The sequence below is a fragment of the Mercenaria mercenaria genome, chromosome 12 (assembly GCF_021730395.1).
Source record: "Mercenaria mercenaria strain notata chromosome 12, MADL_Memer_1, whole genome shotgun sequence".
Lineage (NCBI taxonomy): Eukaryota > Metazoa > Mollusca > Bivalvia > Venerida > Veneridae > Mercenaria > Mercenaria mercenaria.
The window spans coordinates 43,218,693-43,245,111 of record NC_069372.1 but is presented as its reverse complement, the minus strand read 5'-3'; the positions used below and the strand labels follow the sequence as shown (position 1 = coordinate 43,245,111).

General features: G+C 33.7%; 2 protein-coding genes across 7 annotated transcripts in view; both read right to left on the bottom strand.

Annotated features, from left to right (window-relative positions):
- Positions 1–208: 208 nt before the first annotated feature.
- Positions 209–10,032, bottom strand: LOC128545851 (globin-like). Its single transcript, XM_053519894.1, has 5 exons — positions 8,534–10,032; positions 5,042–5,180; positions 2,991–3,151; positions 1,230–1,455; positions 209–580 (listed from the first exon to the last, which is right to left on the bottom strand). Exons 3-5 carry the CDS (start codon positions 3,128–3,130, stop codon positions 446–448), a joined length of 501 nt encoding a protein of 166 aa, XP_053375869.1. The 5' UTR covers positions 3,131–3,151; positions 5,042–5,180; positions 8,534–10,032; the 3' UTR covers positions 209–445.
- A 144-nt stretch (positions 10,033–10,176) lies between these two features.
- Positions 10,177–26,419, bottom strand: part of LOC123533824 (sulfotransferase 1 family member D1-like) — a 59,636-nt gene continuing 43,393 nt past the window's right edge. Inside the window, exons 1-7 of one of the 6 annotated variants that reach the window (XM_053519890.1) lie at positions 25,343–25,464; positions 16,608–16,797; positions 15,919–16,088; positions 15,529–15,679; positions 13,290–13,393; positions 12,353–12,542; positions 10,177–12,096 (exon numbers count right to left, since the gene is read on the bottom strand). In XM_053519890.1, the coding sequence (XP_053375865.1) occupies positions 11,984–12,096; positions 12,353–12,542; positions 13,290–13,393; positions 15,529–15,679; positions 15,919–16,088; positions 16,608–16,797 (918 nt within the window). In that variant the 5' untranslated portion in view covers positions 25,343–25,464 and the 3' untranslated portion in view covers positions 10,177–11,983. Of the gene's footprint in view, positions 12,097–12,352; positions 12,543–12,760; positions 12,998–13,289; positions 13,394–15,528; positions 15,680–15,918; positions 16,089–16,607; positions 16,798–18,043; positions 18,342–25,342; positions 25,465–26,419 lie in introns of those variants that run through there. The other 5 variants (XM_053519889.1, XM_053519888.1, XM_053519892.1 and 2 more) reach the window with 5 other exon arrangements.

The window sequence follows — 26,419 nt, the reverse complement described above, 5'->3', positions numbered from 1 at the left end:
ATTGAATTGCTCACAAGTCAGTACAAAACAGTGGCAAATGCTGGGGTCTTTTTATAATGTGTACTTCGAATACCTTGCCATTCATAGTCGAGCTTAGTCTGCAACATTGTGAAAGCGTTCAACTGCCTTGGTCGGTGGTTATGGGATCTACTTCCCCTAGTAAAGATGTAAAGTCGCTGGAAGGATGTAAATTTGAAATAACGACTGGTTCCTTCTTTAATATCACTGATTTATTTCACAAAATATTAATTTTATCAAAACACAATTAACTACATTGTGATACTGTTGAATATGCCAACGGTTAAAGAAAAGTTGTTCGAGAAGAACTTGTAATTTAACCAAATGAAAACGTGTTGCAATAATTTTGAACTGATATTGCACATTTTAAAGCGATAAAAGTAATGTCCAATGAATGATAATTCTGCGCCCTTTTTTCTTAACGAAGTCAAGTTTTCTGCATTTCTGCGTCTACAATGTTCCAAATAATATCACAACATGTTTTCCATGACGTAGCTGTCACGTCATCAAATTTATCACCTAGCATGTCTTTCAGTAAGTTTTGTAGGATTCCGAAAACAAGCTGCAAATGAAAAAAAACCGTTACGGTGCATTTATAATGGTAAACTTTTAAAAAAAAATAAACCGTTTGCAAAATAAAATTTGAATGCATTTGTATGATTATTTTATCCATAAAACGCAACCAAAGTAATTAATAGCATATTGAATGTATTTTACAATTTAATTATCATCAATATGTTAACAATCATGCATGGAAGGCTGAAGTACCTCGTTTGTTCTGTTTTGTTTAACGTCTCACCTACACAGTTATATGATGATTTTCCAGCTTTTAATGGTGGTGAATGATCCCCATGTGGTGCGTCTCCGGTCATTATTTCAGACATGAGCGGGAACATAGGTAGAACAACGGACCTTGTGTAAGCAAGTTTGATGTTCTACAACGAACGCGAGTTTTCAAACTCACAGTGGTAAGGCAAAATGATTCAAAATCAGCGACCTTATCCACTAGGCAACACATGATTCATGGAAGTGACTCGAATACGCTGATCGCTGATGCTAAAAAATGGTTGCTTGTAACTCTGGTACAGAATGTTAGGGGAGGTAATTAGGGTCACTGGTTATGACTTGCGTGATTTAAACTCTTTATTTTCTTTTCAAATTTCAAATACGCTTTATTTCATTTGGAAATCGTATAATTAAAATGGCACTACCTTAAAATCATGTGACGTCACACGTCTTTCTTTATGATCACGTGCTAATGTCTGAATCTCCTTCACGAGACAGTCTGTGTTTCCAAGGTTACCAACAAGAAAATTCATACTGTCCATCATTTTGGTTATATGAAATTTTAAGAGTTCACTCTGTTTCAGACTTTCTTCCGACTCGTCCTTGAACTTTTCAAAATATCCTTTGGCATGTGGAATTTGTCTGAAAAGCCTGCAAGTCAGATCAATTCTTCTGTTACCTTTTCTTCGTCTAACAAAATCCATTTTAAAAAATGTTAAAAAGTTTAGGAAAAGTTGTTATTAAATGTAGATTAAAGGAAGGCTTATTTATAAACCTTTGGTTTGTGCCTGTTAAATGTCTTAAATTTATTTAAACAAAACTCAGCATGTAACTGCTTTATTGATTAATTATTGGCACGAAAGTAAATAGCCCAACTGTTCTTAGGTTGAAGGTCAGTAATTCGGCAAATCCTTCAAATTTGCTATAATAAACCCCTACTTTCGGTTTCGATCTGTAAAACTTTGCATACGGGGTGTATAAACATTAACACTGTCTCATTTCATGCAGAATGTATTCTAACAGTGATTAAACCACTCGTTCTACATGAATTTGCGCAAAAAAAATTGGGAAAATTAGGATCTATTTATTTTGGACTCCTTTTTTGACCGAATTACTGGCCTTATTCCTCCGAGGACAAATAAGACTTAAGAGTACATAAAAGCGTATATATAGTTGCAGTCATTAAACTATTCTCCATTCATCAATTATCTTGCCTTATCACGAAATGATTTTTAAAAACAAACATGTGATGATTGTTTATCATTAGTCAAACATTTTAAGAGTCTTGTGTTATTATCAAGTACCTATACCATGACTGTAGTCAAATATTGGTGACTCTGCAATTTATTATACCCTTGTAAAATTACGTGAGAACATTCATGTTACATGAACAACAGGAGCGTTAATAACCTTTACCCTGCTAAATTTCTATAATGAACTTGTTCATCATTCAATGTTGGCAGTACAATTTATTGTTCTTAAGGGTGTTCGCTAAAAATTTACTATTTTGCGAACAACGCAGACCATAATCAGCCTGCACAGACGTGTACATGCTGAGCTTAGTCTGCACTGGTCGCAAAGGCAGAATCTCTTGTCACCAGCAAGTTAAAGGTTAAGACTGCATTAGTATGTATGAAGATGTTGACTTTGATACTTCACATGATTGTTCTTCTCCGGTGACAGAGAGGGCGGAGAGAGAGAGAGAATTTCGGTTGAAATACTTAATTCCTTCCATATATATTGACATTCATTTATTCTACATCAGTTCCATAACACGTCCCAAGGTTAACTCAGGAATTAGAGTATATAGAAAATCTCGTGAACATTTTTGTACATCGGATGATTCGTTTGCTATTTCAATAAAGCCAATATTTGGTCAGGCTATGTCCAATTTGCAGGTAAAACAGCCAACGTTTGGTCCGGTTATGTTTACTTTGTGCATTTGGACAGGCTATATTTCAACAGCTATCAGTTGACCATGCTATGTCCAATTTTCGGGTAAAACAGCCAGTAGTTGACTAGGTTATGTTTACTTCGGATTCAGATATTAAAACAGTTTGTGTCTATATTGCCGATCAAATTGTTACATATTTATTTCAATAAAACGTATAAAACGGTTAATTTACTGGTAGAAGGAGATGTTCGTTCGTAAAAAATAAAAAATAAAAAATAAAAACAAGCAATACCTCATAAAAAGTTCTAGTCCATTTGTCCCGGCATCTGCATACACGAGGGACCATGTTTCCTTCACCACCTGTTGCTGTGTAGTGGTCAAAACGTTAGATGTATTCTGGACCTTTTCGGGAGATTGTGATGTTCCTGGCATAGTTCGATGCTCTTCCAGTGCCTGTATGATAATGCATGAGCAAAGTTATAGCAGCTCTTTATCTTAGAAGTATTTATCCACGACTTTTGATCAAAATTGTATATGTGACTCTCAGTGTTGTCATATTTTCTAATATTTTCTGGTCCTTTGGGATCATAGAGTCCATTTATTTTTACTGCAATACAATTCTGTTAAATCCGGTACTACGAGGCATGAGGGTTATTACACATTTTCATTACCTCTCATAAACAAACTCAATAAAACCGAGTCTGCAAATATTTTGCTTGTTTGCGTTTATTTCCTATATTGTCTGTGTTATTCATAGTTGGCTTAATATTGAATGTTAGTGTATGCAAAATATAGATATCTAAAATCTTTACCATTTTTTGGAAACCAATAAACCTACGAATGAAAAGTCGTTTCCACTGTATTACTGGCAATAGGTAGTTAGCACCATTCCTCAATCAATATATACCTTGCATGTTTTACAAGAATCCAACCGTAATATCTAAAACATTGCTTACAATATCAAACAGAATTCTGGTTGCGGAACCTTCCTTTTGTACGGGGCTGACAATTTGTATTTTAAAATCGAACCAAGAAGTCCATCAAAAGTATGGATACAATAAAACCCTGCTTACACCAATGTCTTTTTTCGGCCGATGTGACAATGATTCTTTTAGATGATGCTGTATCACATATATTTCAACAACACTTGAAAATACAGAGTAAAGGCAAAGTGGTGGTCTAGTGGTAAGGTGTCGATCACTCATTCCAAAGGTCGTAAGTTCGAGCTCCACTGCGGTCACGATCAAACCTAATATGCCACCAGTGCTGTTTTCTTTCTCAGAAAGTGGACTCGAAAGCGAATGAAATAAGCTTGAAGATTTTTTAAAATGTTACTTTCAAAATATTACTTTGTTTCTTACGGTTTATAAACACAGTACCACTTTGTCTAATAATTTCTGCAATTACGTTACTTAAAGTAACTAATCAGTATCATTTGCCTTTTCCTCAGCTAAGTACAATTGTCAATGTGTTTATAAATGGAAGTATGATTTAAGATATTGCTGGAATGACTTAATTCATGTCATAGGACATTTTGCAATGGCCCTCGAGGTAAGCTGAATAGACTTTTAATGTAAAAAAATACACATTATGCCAATGCATTGTTCTTTTCGGTAGATACAATGCATAATTTGGTTAAACCCTGATGTTTCGAAACATCAAAATATACTAAGAAAATTATGCAAATAAAAAATGAAAGGGGCGTGTGCCTGTTTTATTTGAAACATGTGGACCTCAAGTAAGTTTTCATACTAAGTCTCTATGGGAAAATTACAATTTTCATGACATTTTCGCGATATATTTTGTCTCACAACGTAAATTTTGATGAAACTGTTCGCAGTTGTAAGTCAACATATTGTCTATTACTTGCTTAACTAAAATATGTAGGTCCGTGTGCATTTGCCTATATATATTGAAGACAAGATGAATTTGAATGCATCACTTGGAATAATTTCATAAAGCAACATTTTTGTTGTCCTTTTTATCTTACGAAAAAATGTATAGTTGCCGTCAATGTACGCACGGGATGACTTTTATACACAGGTCAATTTTCATTTCTCTGTGCCGGATCCGGGTTTTTATTCTATGTTATCCAGATAAATGGCGTTACGCCATGACTTTCGATTTATCAAACGTGCAGATCTATATTAAGAAAAAATTCAAATACCTTCTTTAAAGTCTTCATCGGTTTTGCGCACAAATCATATCATAAAAAGTATCATTTATAAATCATTTGTGATTTTTGAAATATTTCATACTCCCCAAACTAAACATACTTTTGTACTGCAGTACAATAATTGTTGTAAAAATAATAAATAAATAGAAAATACTCAAAAAACTTACCTTGTCTTCTTAATGCTTAATTAAGATTTTCACGTGTTATAGCTGTTTACACAACCACCTTTCGACAACCACACTATTCCCACGTACCGATGTTTTTGATACCCAGTAACGTATCTCTTTTATTTATAGGTCGAGAGCCCTGTGTAAGCAATCACCATAATAAGATTCTATAATAAAATTACGATGATAGAACACAAAAACTTATCAGAAACCATAATAACCGAGGACCACGATTATAGAAATGCAATCCTAAAATGAGATTATGTTATTGATCACAGCGTTGATAACGGTAAACACAAAGTATAGAGAATACCGTGCTTAGATGAGTTTTATCACTCGCCAGCCAAAAGTACAAATATTCGTCAGACCCCCAGCGGCAGACTGGATTTCCTAATCTAGATTGTCAACATTATTAGGTACAATGTGTGGATTACCCGGCATTCAATTTATGTTAGAAAGTACAATAGATACAATAAACCATACCGTGTTCATTTGAAATTGACTTTCCTCCATCAATAGAAATAATGTAGAAATAGGTTATACATTTTATTCTTTTTATTTCGAATATCGGTCACTTTTGAGGTGCATAAGTGCAGCATAACCAACAGATTATTTAATATTGTCATTGTATTAATAAGAGTCATAGACTCTGCACATACAGTGCAACCTCTGTAGAGCAACACCCTTTGGGAGATACAAATATTGACTGTTATGCATGAACCATTTCAAAACTACGCATTGAAATATAAGTAACAGTTTTAAGTTTATCGTGTTATCAACAAAATATTACTTCAAATATTCACAATAAATATGTTTTGAAATTTAGTTTTAGAGTTTCTAATTTTATTATAAGGACTACAACGGGAAAAGTGGAAAATGTTTTTTTTAATTTCTTTATATATTCCTATGTAGAACGGTGTATTTCGTCAGTTCTTCTGGCATCATAACCAAATAAATGTTGTTGTTTTTTCACAAACCATGTTTATCAGGTTGCACTTATTTTCAGTTAACAGTCAACATTTAAGTTTCTATATCAACGTGCCATCTTAAAAAATCGTACAACATGAACTATATAGATTGTGTGTGCGTTTTGTTATTTATATCTTTATTGCATTGACAATATAACTTTTGAGTTTATTGGCATGACATTATACGTATTTTACATCAACGAGACCTAAATCCTAACCTTGTAAAACGGAAGTTTTAAAAGAATATTTGAAGTACCTATTATAGAAAAAGCAGGAGAAGTTCAAGTATTGCAAACTTCGGTCTCAATCGAGAATATATGGGAACTTTATTTTTCTTCACATTCTCCTTTATATCATAAATAAAGGTTATCATTATTTAGGTTTTATTTAATTTCAAACCTATTTTAAGGACACTGTTGTAAAATTTTATTCATGGCCTTTAACTGTTCTAGTACCTTTTTATTAATTTACAGCTCGATAACCTATTTATTTTGAAATTCAGCCTTTTTGCTTTAAGTTATATTAAATTTTGTCTTATTAAGATTTACTTAAAGTCAAGGAAATGCAGTTGAAAACCTATCTATCACATATTTCAGTATGTGTTTAATTCTTGAAATAATACCAGTTGGAATAGGCATCTTTTGAATGTGTCAAAGTACAAAAATGTGTTTTATACTCAAGTATGGCATCGAATGATAGACGTACTGAATAAATGCGTATTTAAGAGTTTGAGGTAAAAATGTCATTGTAAGTCCATAATACATATCTTTTTATTTGAGAACAAATACACAATAAAAGAAATCATGAAAAAATGTGCCGCTAATCACAACTATTTTGATAAAAATAGCAGACTCATGTATAAATTGAGAAAGACAAAAAAAAATGTGTCGGCGTATTGAACTTGAATGCCTTTAAGCAGAGTCTTGAACTTAAACCTCTATTCCAGTTCTTAGTAAAGTTGTACTTTAAGGTAGTTATGCACGTATCAAACAGATATTGTTCTACAGTATAAATATCTATATTTTGTCATAGCATCATAATTATATATCCGAAGAAAATTTAGCCAATACCAAATAAAGCGTCGAAATCGTGGTTTTGTTTTACTGATTTATTTCTCAATGATCTGGTATGGTTTGATGACATTTTCGCTTACAGAAGAAATTCCAGAGAGTAGTTTTAAATGACACTTTTTATTGTAGATTTGCCTGTTTTTAATTATATGGCCAGACAAAAAATGTGTACGTCCGAGTGCTTAATTTTTCTCAACTCGTCAAATATCACTCCTTACATTGTTGCTCCTTTTTATGTTGATACCTATTTTAAATCAAAACCTGTCTACTGTCAAAAGTTATGTTAAATTGACTTTAACATAGACTGCTTAACGCTTTGTACACGGGTTAGACTAGATTCTCGTTTGTAACGTCATTCTCTTTCTAAAGATTAAGTATAATTTCAACAAGAGAGCCATCATCTCTCACCTGACATTGACTGCTTGGCCTTGATATGCATGTCACACTGAATCATGAATAGAAACAATTGTGTTTTGTGTAAAATAGTGACCTCTAAACGAGACCAGTTTCCACAATATTAACAAATTTGGAAAGGATCTTACTAAGTATGCTATGGACCAAGTGTTATAAAGAACAATTAGGCAGTCCATGAGGACCACTGGTCAGAATTATATGAGCCGCGCCATGAGAAAACCAGCATAGTGGGTGTGCGACCAGCATGGATCCAGACCAGTCTGCGCATCCGCGCAGTCTGGTCAGGCTCCATGCTGTTCGCTTTTAAAGCCTATTGCAATTGGAGAAACTGTTAGCGAACAGCATGGATCCTGACCAGACTGCGCGGATGCGCAGGCTGGTCTGGATCCATGCTGGTCGCAAACCCACTATGTTGATTTTCTCATGGCACGGCTCATATCAGGCTTGGTGTAGCATCCTGGCAAAGTTCGTTACTAAACTTGGTCTGAAACATCATCTCAGGTTTACTCAAAAGGGGATGCTCGGTCCATTTTGTGGTTTTAGAGAAGATGTTTATGTGAATTGAACGGTGGACGACGGACGATGGACGACAAACCATTCATATAGTCTAATAGTTCACCGTTTTTGGTCAGCTAAAGAAGTTTGCACGTGAAGAAAGCTTAAATAATGACGTAAATCCTCTTCAAATACGGGCTTATCTTTAATCATGCGCAAATATCTCAACATTAAGAACATAGATCTACATGTATATATTTTTACTAAATAATAGCAAATAGATAAATTTACAACTGTTAAAGTTTCATTAAAATCCATTGTGTAGGAAGCATTTTCAATAAAAAAAAAAATGTTATAAAGATTTTTCTTTCAAAAGGCTTGCTTGGTGTCGGCTCTTTTTCATATTAGTCCAGCAAAATATCATGCACACGAAGATATATTTTTGAATTTCCAAAGCATATATCAAGCTGGTTTGAGAGTTAATGTATACCTAACATTGTAGAAAAACAAAACAAATACACGTTTAAATAAACATTCAGAATTACCTAAACGTCTGATATTCCTGGTCCCGTGTTCACAAAACATTTTTCGGACTCAGCTGAGTTTGAGTTTTTAATCCAATTTTCAATTTTACTAAAACTTCATGGTTAAATTCCAACTCTGACTTACCATCAGTACTGAATAGCCACTTTAAAATAGTTATTAAATTAAAATTTAGTTTTAAACATGCTATTTAGATATAAATGACAAATAAAGTTTCATTATCAAACTCAGCTGAGACTGAAAATGTTTTGTGAACACAGGGCTTGTTCACGTATGATACACAAACGCTATGAACATGTAATTGCATTTATGGACTACTCGAAAATCAGCTATATAAATTTGCTTTTTATTACAATCCAAATACATAAATTATAAAGTCAAATATTGCATTACTCGTATTTTGAAATTTTTAAAACTATTCAATGTATCTACTATTCAAAGATAAGCAGAAATATACTTGGTTTATCACATTGGCGCTTTAACAGCTTGTCATGCATGTTACAAAAGTGACGCTTATTGAATTTTACGAGTAATTATATGGAGACTTGTCTTAAACCGTCTTTAATCAAGGGAAACAACCTGTTTATACAATTGAACACTTGGTACAGTTTAAGTTATTCAATGCAACGGAAAAGTAATCTATCCGTGGTATCTGCAGGCTAACAATCCCTGAATTGTTTTTTCCACTTTGTAATATTTCTGGATATTTTTTCCCATACCTTATGTATATATTTATTGGCAGTAGAGATTGTTCTGTTTCCATTTGTAGGTTGATCAACACATTTAACCTTAACAATGTGAAATTCTGTGGGTTTAAAAAAAAACAATCGTCTGCTAGCTGGTAATTTCCGAAAATGTCACAATTTCCCTAGGGCATTGCTTAATTTGATCATTACAGTTATTACACCTTTTCTAATTCTTCAGCTAAAGAGTGCATAGTTTGAAGAAAATGAAAAACACTTATGCCTCATCTTAGTCTACAATTATAACATTTCAGCGGAGTTGTCCCCAATTTCCCAAAATTTATTACCCACACGGCAGGACATGTTTTCGACTTTTCACCCACTGGTAAATGAGCCCAATTACGGCGTCAAATTACAACATAACTTCCAATTCGTTAGTACTCTGATAAACGAAGTCCAGCATAATTTTTATTAAAATATTTCAATGAGTTGTTTAAGTGAAAACAGTCAAGGCCTTCTTGTGCTTATCGTCTAATTTACATTGGATCAACGTATTTAATTCCTGTGCATCTGAACTTTGATCCGTGATAAATCAGGAGACAAACCTTTCGCAGGCCTTGATCATCCGATAATTTTAGCATACCTAAATGTGGTAATATCACTGAACGTCACATTTCGTTCAACCCCTGTTCAATGACGGTCTTGTTCTCCTTTTTAACAATACAACACTATTCGAATTATAGGAATTTATACAAAACGAGTTAGCCCAAACAAAATCAAAGCAAACAAGTGACAAGTATATTTGAAAGGCATACAAAACAATTATTGGTTCTTTGTCATTTATGATAATACATCGAACTGAAAATACGATATGCATCAACGATGGTGATAGATTATAAGAAGTTTTTGGATAAGACGAGTTTCTACACACTTTTCATGCTACATTTTAGACAACAACAACAACAACAACAACACATTTATTTGCAAAAATCGGCAATAACATGCCTTTGGCTAATGAGCAGAAAAAACAACAACACATTTTATATCTTAATCACAATGTGCACATACATGAAGATATTTAACAATGTATTTAGATAGTACTATCAAATATAATTGTGGTAACCATATATAAATTATACAATTCAACACAAAGCTTCTTTACTTTCCCAGTTTTTTGAAGTATAGATTTATAAATCTGGATTCCTTACATTATATGCTTCTTTCAGGTATTTGCAAATTCCTAATACTGTTTTCTTTTTATTTGAAGACATCAGTCTGTTGAAAAGGTTAATATTTGGCCACGATGTATTTGGTAAGAATTTAGTGCGAATATGGCTATACTTTGGACAAGTCAATAAAAAGTGATATTCAGATTCGACAACGTTGAAGTTACAATTTCTACATATCCTATCAGTTCTATTTATTCCCACATATCTTCCAGTTTCAATTGCAAGGGCATGCGACGATAACCTAAAACATGTAAAGAGTTTTCTCAAATATTCGTTCTCAACAATGTCAAGATAGTTTTCATATTTAAATTCATTCTTAAATCTAACATAATAGTCAAGTTTAGACATACTATGGACACTACCACTCCAATTTTGAACAAACTGGTCTTAACACATTAAAAGAAATATTTTCATCAAAATTATTCCAAAGATACCCGTACCCAAGACTCTCTAAAAGCGACTTAACCTATTTTGCCCAAAATGAACATCCATCATTATATGTCTCCTTATATTGTGTTTGATAAATGTTATACATCAGTGATTCCCTATTTTTATTAAGCCTCAACCAGTAATTCAAAACTCTCTCTTTGCATAAAACAGATATAGGTAATCTTCCAAGTTCGCCCAGAACAGCCATATTTGGAGTAGATGGTTTAACTCCTAGAATCTTTTTACAAAACTTTATCTGAATTCTGTCTAAAACATCTGTCTTGTAAACACCGAACACTTCTGCACAATAGAGCAAAATAGGTTCAACCATTCTATCAAATAGTAAAAACTTGGTTTTAACATCGAACTTGATTCTTGTGAAAATAGAGTATAAACTATTTATAGCTTTTAATGCCTGGTCAGACAAAGATTTCATTGCACCTAGCATTAACCCATCGTATTTGAAATTTACCCCGAGATAACAGAATGAATCTACAATTTCAATGTTTTCATTATTAATATACCAACTATAATTAATGTTTGTTCTCCCTTTTCTAAAAACACAAATTTTTGTCTTCTTAACGTTTATCTTTAAACCCCATTTAAGGGAATTTGTATATAAGCTGTCTAACTGTGTCTGTAAACTTTGTGCGCTAGTGGTAAACAACACCATGTCGTCCGCAAATAATAAGATATATATGCTCAAAAAGTTATGGTCTGTTTCAGTCAATGAATTAAAATCTAGATTACAACTGTATGCTTAATACGCGTCAATGTGTCCAATAAATACTGAAAACACTAGACATTAATAGCACTATGACAAAATAAATACCTCTTAAAATTATTCGTCTAACCGATGGTAGTAAGTATACAAAATCTTCAAGTACTTTGACAAAATATAAATGCAGGACTTAAAAAAAAAACATAATAAAATTTTAGATAAATTGTGTTGATAAAAGCCACCACATAAGCAATATCAAATCTAAGAAATCATTGTCACCGGCTAATATCCTCTATCTCCGATCTTCGCTACCATAAGTGAATGAATACTGATTACGTTACTGACATTTCTTTGCCTTCCAAAATGGTATTTGCATTAATACAACATCTCCTAGCAATATTTAAATGTAAACATGTCAAGCGTTTTTGTTTTTTCAGTCCACCATTGTTCAAAACATTCGTTTTGTGTCACAGTGAACCAGTTTTTCCAATCTCCAATTTGACCTGAAATATAGAAAAAATATTACATTTTGTTTAAGACACAGGAAACACAATATTGACACTCTTATCAAACTGGGCCACATCCTAAGTTAACATACATTGGTGTTCTTTGTTACATTTAATTTGTTTTAAAAAAATCCACTTTTGCATGTGTTCCCTACTTTCTCTTTAAATTATTTTATCGTTTCGGTTTAAATATTTCCTTAAGAAAAGTAACATTGAAATTATTAATTTGTATTCGAACGTCTTTTGCTGCAACCTTTTCTAAACATAGAAAAGTCGTTGGCTAGTGCAGTAATTCTCGACTTCTTCATTTCTTCTGTCATGTTGTCTTCTTTTGCTTGTCGCATTTTGACTATTTGACAGTTTTCAACAATCTTTTGCAACAGGTCACTGCTCACATCTTTTCCAAGAAATTTGCAAATTTTCCACATCTCACCGAAACAGTCCTGTAAAATCAGATTCAATAAAATGAAATTTAACTAACTTGAAAGCACGTTTTAAGCACGTTTTATCTTATTTGTTTTTTTTCTGTTATGAAATACGGATTGCCCTCTTTAATCACATTCTTTCTAATATAGAATCTTTAATACAAAACATGTCTGTCTATCCCAAATATTTTTATCCTTTCTGTAGAATACACTTTCTACTCTTGTCATTTAATTACCTTGACATTTACCTCGTGAAATAAAACTTTCATCTTTGCTGATAACTTGCTTAGGCAGAAGTACATGTACTGTGTTGTTTATTTGAAGGTTACAGTTACAAAAGGAAACCTCAGTAGTGAACTGAACATTGTTATGTGATAAGTGGACGTTTTCAATCACTTAGTTTAGTTATTTGTTCGTGCGGTAGCATTTTGTGTATTCCAACAGTTCAGAATCTGCTCCATCTGAGAGACTTTCTGGAAAAGCAAGAATCAAACTTTGTAATAGTGCCAACCCAACTGGCGCATTCAAGATCTCCATATTGTATGTTTCTGAACTAGTATTTGTATAGTTCTAGGAGCCTGCCAAGTATTACCAACACCAACAACTGTTTCAATGAAATACATTTAGTTTATTTCATGCTTCCAACAAATATAGCTTAGATTTAACTGTTAACTAACGGTGTTGACGCCCCCCCACCCCACCCCACACACACAATATATATATATATATATGTACGATTTACAAAACAAATTATTTTACGGTTACCTGTTGTAAACCTTCATAGTACACAACATGAATAGGAACTTCTTGATTCTCTTTCATGAATGTCTGCCATTCTTGCAAATATTCTGGGTACGAACCGTAATCAACTGAAATGTTTAGAATAATTCTAATTTTGAATTCGCTTACCTTTAGTAAAATGGAATACCTTGTTGTTTTTGTTTATTGTTCCTTCTCTTGAGAAAGAACACTAAGATCTGACTGACCTCGAAAGCTGTTGTAATTACAAGTTGGCCAATCAAACTGCGTGACCTTGTGACCTTAGAAATAATCTCTGACGTTAATATTATTCTTTCCTAATGGCGGCGACTCTCTGACTGAACGCGCTCCGCGAATTACATATTACTAAACCCGAGGATGGAAAAGTGGCTTTGTTGAAACATGCCAAACATCTTATATGTCACAAAGGTTAACATATGTCGTTACCTTCGAATGCAAGGTCAATATGTGAAAACAAACCCCATTGCGACCCTCTAATTATGTGCAACAAATTCACGCATCGAATGGTACTCTACATATGGACATGGACGCTTTAACGTGGGGATACGGAATGTCAATAAGGTAGAATGGTATTGTCCTTGTGTCCGATCCTGGGGTTCCACACACTGATGACCAATATTTAATACAGACATTGCAACAAAAATTGTACAGTACAAGATGATCATTATATATTTATATGGAAGTGCCTTAGATGCTTAAACTTGTATATATTATACAAATTAGGCTTTAATTTCTCAGATACGAGTATAAACAAAGATGTGGCTGCATTCCATCAGATTTGAGTAAAGATTTGGCCGTATGTAACTAGATATTAGTAAACATTTAGTTGTATGTTATCAGACAGGTGACAAGAACTTCATAACAAGTAAAATATCAGTAAACCTGACTTTTAAATTTTTCAGCTCCGGTTTAAGCGGACCTTCTTAGAAATTTATAAAATAAAATGGACTCCATGATCCCAAAGGCATGTAACTAATACAACAAACATAACCTTTTAACCAGTTTTATTTAACATAGCAAGAGTCTTTATTATTTTAAACATAACATTTTTACGTCGATATTATCAAGTGAAGGTGACCTTATCAATCTAGCATTTTTACCCCATCTCTCTCTCTAACTCCTAGATAATTATGTTTCAACATATATATTTAATTAAGCAGTCTAGCCGCTATGTAAAATTATGCAATTCGCCTTGCCTTTTTCCTTAAACATATTTAACTTTGATCCCGGAAGTAAATGGTATAAACAACTCAGTATACCTGTTTAACCCTTGGGCTACATGTTTTGTGACAGGTTTGATAATTCAGCAAGCTTTCAATATTTCAATTTAGATTCAAGCATTACAGTTTATCATCTTTCTCCGTAACATATTAAACAATGATTTATAGGGGATTTATCCGCGGCGCAAAGCGCCGGGGATGAAAACCCGAGAGACAGTAACGTCCGTATATAGGTATTCGTCTTTGTTGTCTGCATATACTGAGGCAATTTTTTCGATGTTTTTCGGTTCCGGTTTATGGACACAACACAGACTGGTTGTCTCAATGAACATCGAGCACCGAATCAGTGACAAAAATTCGTAAACGCGCCAACATGATCTTTTTCGTAATGAAAACTGTACTGCAACTGAAAAACACTTTTAAACAGTAGGAAGTGTAAAGCCGCCAAGTTCTACGTGAAGTGCAACAAACAACCAAAATCCTAATGCCAGTGCGAGGAACGCGGTGAATGACGTCCCGTCAGGCTTCCATAAATTTGCAAGTTATGATATTCGCTGTAAAGGTACTAAATGTAAACTTCACTGTTTAGAGCGAAGTTTCACTTTCTTTGAGTGTTGTATTTTTTCGTAAATAGATATATAAAAGATAATCCCATGCTAGGCAGTGCCTTAATTCATATTAGAACATACAGTATTCCGAACCTTTCAAACCTGTTACATTACAGGCAAAGAAACCTATGTTTGCGTTTTTCATGTATCAGATTGAACATTTCGGACGACGTATTTGCCATGTTCAAAGCAACAACTTCTAAGTCGACCAAGACAATTTGCATATTGTAAAACCTGTCGTTAGAGTCAAGATATCAAAAATTAAATAAGAGACAACTTTCTACTTCCAAAAGCAATCTGTGGATCTAAACATTCTGAATATATATCTAAAAAGTCACAGTATTACTACATTATTGGCAAACTTATGCTAAGATTGTACAAAACTTTGACAAATACCTCCTCCCCTCATGAACAGTTGTAAGAAATTTTCAAATTTTCCGTCGTATTCGTAGAATTTAACTCCTCTTGTATGATTGAAAAAAGAAACAACAACATCTTTCGGATTTCTCAGCAATAAGATCATTTTGAGTTTCTTCTTGAAAACGTCCTACAATGAAATTATGATGAAGAAGCAATCATATGTATGTCAAAATTCATACATTGTAAATCACTAGTTCTACAATAGAAAAATATGTATGGCAAAATCCACAAATCATTAATTTTACTAAAACAAATAAATGTGTTATAAGTAATTGCACTTCTTTAACAAAGACAAAATGGCCTTGGTGTTTTGTATTATAAAGATAGAAATACATTATTTGATGGCACACAACAGCTACTTTTTACCTTTGGCAAATATTTGATCTTCAGATGTGTATTTATGACTCTAGGTGATGGTGAATTCTCTATAACCTCTGTTGGTATTGCTTCAATCATCTCATGAATCTTATTACCATTCGATACCTCGCCGCTCTGCTTTAATACCATTAGCAACATTTCCCATAACCAGTGCGTACCTGACAAAGAATAAACATAAGCAGTTCTTATATCCTTACCGGGTAATGTATAAAATGCAAAAGTAAAAAAACATTTTGTATTATCAGATAAGAAATTAATTCTAAACTGTCTCGAAACAAAATTTGATGGACTTGTAAATCATCCTGAATGTTTACGTTCAATTTGTTAAGAAACTTTGACGATTTCTGTAACGACCATTACCCACCATGCATATGAGTAAAACCTGGTTTGCAGTTCAACCATGGAGGGCATAATGTCGCAATTTCTAAAGGGCATTAAATGGCCTATTAGAAACTGGTACAGGACTTCAGTGCGTCACCACTGAAACGGAAAGCGTAAAGTTGCAGACATAAAAGTTTCACACAGATGCGACGAAATTATAGTTGTGGATTCAGCCATGCCCACCGAAATCATGCAATTTAGAGGGAGAAATACCGATGGTCGTCTTGAAAGGTGCAATATGAAACTAAGATAATATTTCATTTTCTTGGAAGAGACATAATATGTTTTTCTAGTACCTGTCTTTGGATATGAATTAAGTAGGATATCGTCATCATTACATTTTATATTTGGAATATTGTTGAAGTATTCTTGATGGTTTTCGTTTGTAAATCTGAATGTGCATTGTCTGTATCCATTTTCTTCATCAACAACGTCGTATGTGACAGTATCCCCTCCTGGGGCGTCTTCAAATTTTTGCCTCATCATCTATTTAATAGAATGAAATTACAGAAAGCATTCATATCGCCAAAACTTTATAAAGTAAGCCTAGATACTATTAATTGTTTGGTTTGTAAGTGACTCCCACGGAAATCTGTGGGCTCAGTATGATACATGGAGCGGGGATGGGGGGAGGGGCGAGTCCCCATATTTATCACACTGACACCACATATTTCTGTGGAGGGTCACTAACAAACACAATAATTGATTTGTTTAACTGCCCACTTACTTTTAGCCGAATCCAACATGAAAATCTACTTTCCCTCCATAGAAATATAGGGGTCACCATGTGACCACCTATTAACAAATGACTAACCAGAGGAAGTGCTAGATTCTTGTGGGAGGTATGACGCCAATAAACTAATATAAAATCCCCGGTGGTGGTTTTGCCACTGACTGTCCCAAGGCGGTGCGGTGCTGTGTTCTTTCGTCCTATTGTTAATGTCTGTTTTTCACTTCAGTTGTATTACTAATGCATTCATATTTGTATATGTAACATTTATTCAGTCGGTGTACATGTACATACATTTGGGCGTAACCTTTTTTTCGTTTGAAGTGTTATATGAATGAGTGGCTACGTTCTTTGAACGTAGCTTTATCTGCTGGACTTTGCCCTTGTTTTTATAAGGTGTGTTTATAAGAGATATTGACTTAAGTAATATGAAGAAGTGTGAAAAGTTTTTTAAGTCTTTTTCATCTAAAAATAGAATCTATCACAATATTGTATCTAAAAAATTTCCAAAATTGAAGAAGCGCTATCTGCATATGAAAAACGCTGCTAATACATGTTGTAGTGTCCAGCATTCTCAAATAACCTCAAATAAATGATATTTCGTTGTGAAAGATGATAATGTACCTATCCCTAAGGCGGTGGTGCAAGAAATGACACCAACACATAACACAAATGGCTGACAAGAAATATCTTTGAAAAAGATATTCGTCGTTGGTGTGGATCTTATGCATCTGCTGTGTTACTGTGATAACGAAACATTTTGTGGAACTGTATATTAATTTCGGCATGTATTCATTTCTGTTCAGTCCGCTGTCTTTATTTGTTGAAGAATTATAAATTTACAACTTTTATTGCTTCTTGAACAGGATCAAAAGTAGGCTGAGAAAGCTACGCTGAAAAACATAGTATGATTCACAGTGGATTTGGAACTTTTGTTATTTAATATTATTTGAAATCAAGTAGTATATTTATTTTCTGTTAATATCAAAACAAAACACTTACCAGAATATTTTGTTCCGACCTAGTTTAATGCATTCCTACTATATGCTTTCTCCAAAGATTAATCTCAGCGCTATTAACATAAACACATGTGTGAAAGCAAAATCATGCTTATGAATTTATCCGTCTTAACTCTATCTGTCCAGGTTATTGTAATTTAGACGTCTATCTTAATTCATTTATCTGACTTCATTAAGCAGAACGCACTCATGTATCATGCACGTCTATAGTTTTCATTCAGTTCAAACGATGTACAACAGAGGCTATTTACACGAGTGTTAACAGAATCATGCTATTGATTTATCATGCTCGCTCTGTAGTTACTCTTATCTGAAGAGATGACTACTCTTCAAACATTACAGATCCTTTGAATCGATTACTGTGGTTCATACGTTTGGTTTTATTAATGGATATTGATCATGAAGACATTTGTTGGTCAAGTTGGAAGTGCCGTCAGTCAGATTGAAGAAACAAATAAATTTGTGTTTTGATAACCGGATTATCGTTATTTAGAACCGTTCGCGATTTAGTTATGATACAATACAAAAAATAATATTTATTATTTAAATATGCAATAGTACAAGATTAAGCTTAGCCAAAGGCTCCTTCTAGCGGATAAGCAATATTCTGTCTTTTAAGAAAATTGTTTTTTTTTTTTATCAACATGTAATAGATGTTTAATATGACAGTTACTACAGACCGCAATATATTTTTTTTTCTGAATTATAAGCAGATGTAGCCCCGCCGGATGTTATCGTCATGTGATTAACACAAGCGAGCACCTGCATATATATCTATACTAAAAAATTACACATATGCATTTACGAAACGCAAAAGAAACATCTAGGCAGGTAAAATGTAAATGTTTCCTTTCATTTATTTTACCTGTTTTATGATGTTCACCGAAATGAAACGAAACGGATATAGGCTAAAAACATCACGTTACCAGCGACGATTATTTGGCGGGAGTCTTTATCCCTTTTCTACATTATCAAATATTCAATGCACGGATTAAGGTACATTCTATAGCCAAAATATCGACATTTTAGTGCTTTTCTTTACTACCATTTTGCGAGAATTTACTGAAAAATTGCACAATTTGATGAATGAAACGCCTATTGAAATTGATTCAGCTCTCTTTTGGGGTATATATCTTGAAAAATAAATGCCAACTTTTACCTGAAAATTCGGACAGAAGACAGAAAAAATATTTTTAGGAGGTCATGTTTTTTTTTTCAAAATCGACAGCTACTACACACAAGCAGTATTCTGTTTAAAAATGTGACCAAAACCTACCTAGATGAAAGATCTACTTCCTGCGAGCAATCACTTTTTAAATAAATTTTATGAAAAGGCCTGTTAGAGTTGATAATTTCAGATAATTTTTATTTTCTTTTTTTTTTTCATACAGACATCATCATTTCACTATTGATTTGAAATAAACATGTGTATTTATGATAAAAATCCATAATATCATTACAAGGCCAATACACATAAAAGTCAGATGTGTCAATTTTATTTTTAGAAACAGTTGCGGTCACAAAGTAATTGGCAGAATTAAATGTAACTTTCAGCATATTTTTTCCACACAAAAATGTGCTTGTGCGTAAACATGTGATCAGGCTGAGCACATGGCCTTATGGATTACATAATTTTCGGCGCTTAACGTAAAAAGAGTTTAAGGACAGCTAGGATTCACAAACATTCAATTTATGCTTAAATGTACATGCGATACATTATACATATGAATACTGGTTTCGCAGCAGTTTCCGTCGGCTAGTAGTATCCGTCAACGCGTTATTTTACGTTTTGTGACGTTCTTCACAATGAAGTCGAGATTGTTTCCATAACGCTACCCTGCAATCCAGAGCTCTGTGAAATTCCAGCAACAACGGGTAAAACCTTTCAAAGAAAACTCGAATTGTTCATTCCATAATTGATTTGTTTACATTCCGCACGTGGGGGATTTCACGTGCAACTAATGCGCATGCGCAAAGAATAACTCGTAATCCCCAATTAAGTTGAAAGTTCCTCCTTTTGGCAGTCGAAACCAGATGATTTACCAAAAATACATAATAAAGATAAAAATGAGTCATTTTTGTGCATAGGCAATTTTTTTTCGCAATTAAGAGCAAAAACCAATATGAAATATAGATGATTAGGTTACCCCTGCCAGATTTTTCTTATTCAAGGTGGGGGGGGGGGTGTAACTGGTCACATACTATGTGCTATACAAAGTGACGGTTGTATCCCTTACATAGTATTATGTGTCTATAAGATATATAAGTCAGCTGGCCAATTAGCTCAATCGGTAGAACATCTGCTTCACAAGCACTGAGGTCGCGAGTTCGAGTCTCAGGTTTTGCTTCTTTTTTTTTCTACCTCCTATTTTCAACAAGCCTAATTTAACACCTGAACCTTCAAACTTCTTAAAATTGTATTAATTAATTTCACCAGAAAGATTAAAAAAAAAACACGGATGGTGCTTTTCTAGTCGTATTCACTGTAAAAATGTACATAAATATTAAAACAAAAATTGATGACGGAAACTGCTTCTGTAGTCAACCGATTCAGCTTTATTTATTCATCCCTTTTGGAGCCCCCCCCCCCCCCCCCACGTGTGTTATCACATGCGCTAGACACTACATGTATTTTAAAAACCTTCATTTTATGACGGAAACTGCTTCGAAACCAGTATAGTTCACGATAGTATCGCATATGGAAGTAACTGGAATAAATTTGGACTATTTCCTTCGGATGTTTACATGACTGTGCTGTCAAAAGGCCTCCCATGTGTTTACATATTTTGACAGGTCGAGTTGCTCTTGCAGGAACAACGATAAGGTAAATTTATAAATTAATTATTTTGCAACGAGTAAAAAACAAGTTTGATAATCAGTCGTCTATATTTCAAGACCTGAAAACGATTTGCCCAGTCATTTAAAACGGGTGGAGAACGTAGCATACAGGTATATATATATGCATGCAGCCTACTGTCACCAGAGTTTCTAAAGATAAATCATTACAGTAGATGCAGAATTAACGCATTGACCCATTTTTTATACTCATAGACAGTAAATCGATCAGAATGGGTCATTGTCATAGCAAATAAAACGTTTATGCACTTGTTGCATTCAAATTGACATAATTTGAAACGTAGAAAGAAGACGGTCAGAAACCCTTCGCATAAATTAATACATGTATGATTGGACGTGAGCCTGAATCATAGGGTTAGCTATGACGTCTTGTGTTTGTTTCAGATGAATACCTGCACCATAGAAATAGTGTAGATCTAATTTATAAACTTTCGTGGAACCTGTGTTCGGCTCGCACATTTCCTTTTCAACAGGAATGCATGATGGAGACCAACACTACAGAAAGGTAAACCAAATGTCAATATTCATAGAGTCTACAATATTCATGTATGAAAAAAGAAACGATGTCTGTAAGTAAGCAAACGAAAGGATACCTCTGCATAGCTGAAAAGGTCAAGGGTCTGAATGAAGCATGGCTTAAACATTAACAAATTGATACAAGTTGACTGACAATAACATAGATTACACCAGATTAATAAGTAGATTTAGTAGAATAATAATTATTTTTCATGGCATGCATGAATTGTTCAACTACATCAACTGTGCTGTAGCCTAATTAATGAAGTGAAGCTAGATCTTCACGAGTAGTTTCGAAATACATGAATTCACACTTTTCTAGATTCCATATAATGTTAATTTCTAATATGCATGCATGAATTGTACATCTAAATTAAAGTTTGTACTTCACGCAACAGTGCTGTAGGCCTATATAAAGAAGTGAAGCTACATGAATAGTTTCAAAATACATAAATTCGCACTTGTCCAGATTCCATATAATGTTAATTTTTAATAATTATTTTTCATATGGCATGCATGAATTGTACAACTACATTAAAGTTTATACATCAACAGTGCTGTAGGCCTAATTAAAGAAGTGAAACTACATGAGTTGTTTCAAAATACATAAATTCACACTTGTCAAGATTCCATATAATGTTAATTTCATTATACTCATAGTTTTGTTATACTGTACTTATTTCAGATGAAGAAGTAAATTGATCCAAATAAACAATGGGACAATGAATGTTATAATTACCAAGAAGAAGACTGTACGTGTCAGTGTTTTGAAAATAAATGTGACATTTACTAAAGCATTTATTAAACTTACTATAATAACTGGGTTTAGATTTATATATTTCTCAAAATTGTTTTAATATAAAGTGTCAGCAATTGAATATTAGAGAGAAAGCACATTTAACTGAGAAAGTAAAATTGATGTATATAAAAATGTGCATGTTGGTCTTTTATTGCAGTTGAAGTTTGATATGGTGAATAAATATCCTCAATGAAGCCTGATGGAGCTTTGGCTAGACCATGAACAGTAAACACCAAAAAGGTACAGGATAGTTGCTGCTTTTATTAAATTCTTTCATGTATATACTAATTATCAGTTCATATGAAACTTGGTACACAACATCAACATTAAGTGGACAGGGCTATCAAATTTGATTATTTGTACCTTCAATTAATATGCCATTTGTTTATTTTTAAATTATTATATCACAGCTACTTTGATACGTTGTGTATTAAAACTCCTGCAAATTCAATCAGATTCAAATGGATCGTGGTATACTTCATGGCCAGGCAGCAGACATACACATACTATAGTGAATTCTGGTGACCCATTTCTAAACATATGGCTCTTTTTGGACTTTGAATTAAATACATCCTACAGTATGTACTCAGCTCCTCCCCCACTTTCTATCCAGTACCCTTGTAACTTGTTATACATATTTACCGTAAATGTCAGGGCCCTTATCTATTTCAGGGATGTTATGCCTCCTTTTAAAACATAACAGTTATATTTGTATTTAATGTACTCTTCTCCTCCTACATTTTTCATACTGTGTCACAATGGAAATGTAAGTTGAAATGAAATTATCAACATGAAGTAGGCATGCACATATTGCCAGACTTCAGTTTCAGGTTACTTTTTCTTGAGTTATGTCCTTTATCTTCAAAATATCACAAATACACTTGTGCATTGTGTATGCCTACTCACAGTTTCAAACAATTCAAAAGAAATAGTTATATTATCAGCAAGAAGTTATCATATTAAGATATTTTCTTAATAATATCTGTCAGACTGATATTGTTATAATTCTAAGGTTTAACATTTTAGATTTTGTATTCTAAAATTTGTAATAATTGTTATGAACAAATGAAACATGTAGGATTTATACTAAGTGTAAAAATCACTATTTTTTTCTCATTTCAGATGCTCATCTAAAGGGCCGCAAGTGTTGTTTTTTTCCGATTCACTTAGCATAGTTCTACATAATGTATTAACTTAATAATCTAGTCTTTGAAAAAGTATAAGTCTTTCGTACTTGTTTTATACAAAACGTTTCATGATGTTTCAATGTAAATGTGCTATTGCTTTTTTCTGTGGTGTGGAAGGTGAGATTCAAATAATGTTTTGCTCATTGTCAGTATTTTTTCCATGATTGGATGGATTTTCAAATTACTTGGCAGGGTTATTAAATGTTATATCTGGATGTGACACATGCTAGATTCAAATGATAGTCAATGTCACAATTAAGTAGTCAAAAACTAAACTTATTCTGTCTTTAACTTTTTAGCTCACCTGAGCACGAAGTGCTCAAAGGTGAGCTTTTTGATCCTCCTGTGTCTGTCGTCTGTCTGCCGTCAACAATTTGACTGTTAACACCCTAGAGGTCATAATTTTGACCCAATCCTAATGAAACTTGGTCAGAATGTTACTCTCAATTAAATTTTGGACGAGTTTGATATTGGGTCATCTGGGGGTAAAAATCTAGGTCACCAGGTCAAATCAAAGGAAAAGTTTGTTAACAATCTAGAGGCCATATTTATGACTATATCTTCATGCAACTTTGTCAGAATGTTAATATTGATGATTTTTAGGTTAATTATGAATCTGGGTTAGGTGAGGTCAAAAACTAGGTCACCGGGTCAAATCAAAGGAAAAGCTTGCTAACGCTCTAAAGGCCACATTTATGCCTATCTTCATGAAACTTGGTTAGAATGTTAACCTTGTTTCAGTCAAGTTTAAATTTAGGTCAAGTGGAGTCAGAAACTAGGTCACCAGGTCAAATCAGTGGTAAGCTTGTTACACTCTTAGAGGCCACATTTATGACTATACCTTAATGAAACTTAGTCAGAATGTTAACCTTGACAAGGTTTAAGCCAAGGTCAAATCTGAGTCAGGTGGGATCAAAAACTAGGTCACCAGGTCAAAGCAAAGGAAAAGCTTGTTAACGCTCTGGAAGCCACATTTATGACTGTATTTTCATGAAACTTGGTCAGAATGTTAACCTTAATTATCTTTAGGTCAAGTTTGAATTTAGGTCAAGTAGTCAGAAACTAGGTCACCGGGTCAAATCAAGGGTAAGCTTGTTACACACTAGAGGCCACATTTATGACTATACCTTAATGAAACTTATTCAGAATGTTAACCGTGACGATCATTAGGTCAAGGTCAAATCTGGGTCAGAAGGGTCAAAAAGAAGTTACCTGGTCAAATAAAAGGAAAAGCTAGTTAACACTCTAGAGGCCACATTTATGATCATACTATAATGCAACTTGGTCAGAATGTTAATCTTGATTATCGTTAGGTCAATGTCAAATCTAGGTCAGGTGGGGTCAAAAACTAGGTCACCAGGTCAAATCAACGGAAAAGCTTGTTAACACCCTAGAGACCACTGTATCTTCATGGAATTTAATCAGAGTGTTAATCTTGATGAACTTTAGGTCAAGTTTGAATCTGGGTCATGTGGAATGTGACCTACTGACCTACTTTATTTGTTTTTTAAAAAGATAGAGCCTTGAAATTTGGATGACTTGTTCAGTTTTGCACACCGATCTTAAAACTGACTTCAGTGACCATAAATGTGACCTACTGACCTACTTTCGTCAGGTTAGTGATACAGGGCCTTCAGGGCCCTCTTGTTAAGAATGTGTTGCAGCTCACATAACTTGGCGCAAATATTCATCACAACAAGATGACATGTATGTAAAATTCATGACTCGGACTTCTAGCTCTAGGTTAGTGATATATATATAGAAGCTCCTTTTAAACTAGGTTAAAATGAAACCAGCTTACTACGTTATGAAAACTTTTAAAGCATACTTATTCCAAGATATATAATAAACTCCTTTTATGTCTACGGTGTCAAAGAACTTAACCTATACAGTTGCCATCAAATTCATATAAAACTCTGCTTACATCATCAACATGAATGCATCGGGACTTCTATGCCTAATTATTTTTTTCCGGAGTTGTTGCCCTTTTGGACCTCGAAATAATTCCATCACATTGTAAACTTAATTCCTACAGTTTTCATCCAACTGAATTAAAACTTGGTATACATCAACGGCATGAATTCGAAGTGGATATGTACATGTTGTCCTGACTTTTATGATCGTTTATTTGTCTGGAGTTGTGGCCTTCTTTGGGCGACTAATGCAACTACATTGTTTGTTTCCTACATTTTTTTTCACTTCAATTAAAACGAGTTAAGCATCATGGACATTATGTAGACATGTGCATTTGTTTTGTGTTCAGTTGTTTTAGTTACGTCAGTTTTACTTAATAACATTATCAAGCCGTCGGTATAGTAACTGAGAATGAAACATCTTCTGTCAAAAACCCAAATTTTAGTTCCTTTTGCAACCTCCCTGAAGGAATATTATCAAAATGTACAGAAGTAACAATGTTTTGGAGTTCGGTTTCTTTTGTAGCACAAAATTTCTATGCATAATTGTGTATTGATAATATATACTTTTATATGTGTGGACATGCATGAATTTGTTATGCTGCAAAATAAAACGTTGTTATAAATTACTTAAATTGTTGTCCCTTTCAAATTTTTTTTTCATTAATAGCACAGGGGATTAAAAGAAAATGCTATATAAATAACACTTTTTGTTTGTATATGTTCCACCTAATTATAAAAAAGGTAATCTTGTTTTCAAGACCTTGTGTAAAAAGAAATTTTACATCCGTATGTCTATCATCAGTCTTGTACAGAAATGCAAGGCTGTCCGCTTAGCTCAGTAGGGAGAGCTTTGGTCTACGGATCGCGAGGCATATGTTCTTTGTGACGGTTTGATTAAAGACATTGTGTCTGAAATCATTCGTCCTCCACCTCTGATAATCCATGTGGGGTGGTTGACAGTCAGTTGGGGAGAAAAGTTTGTACTGGTACAGAATCCAGGAACACTGGTTAGGTTAACTGCTCGCCGTTACATGACTGAAATACTATTGAAAAAAAACACCATTAAACTCCAAACAAACAAACAG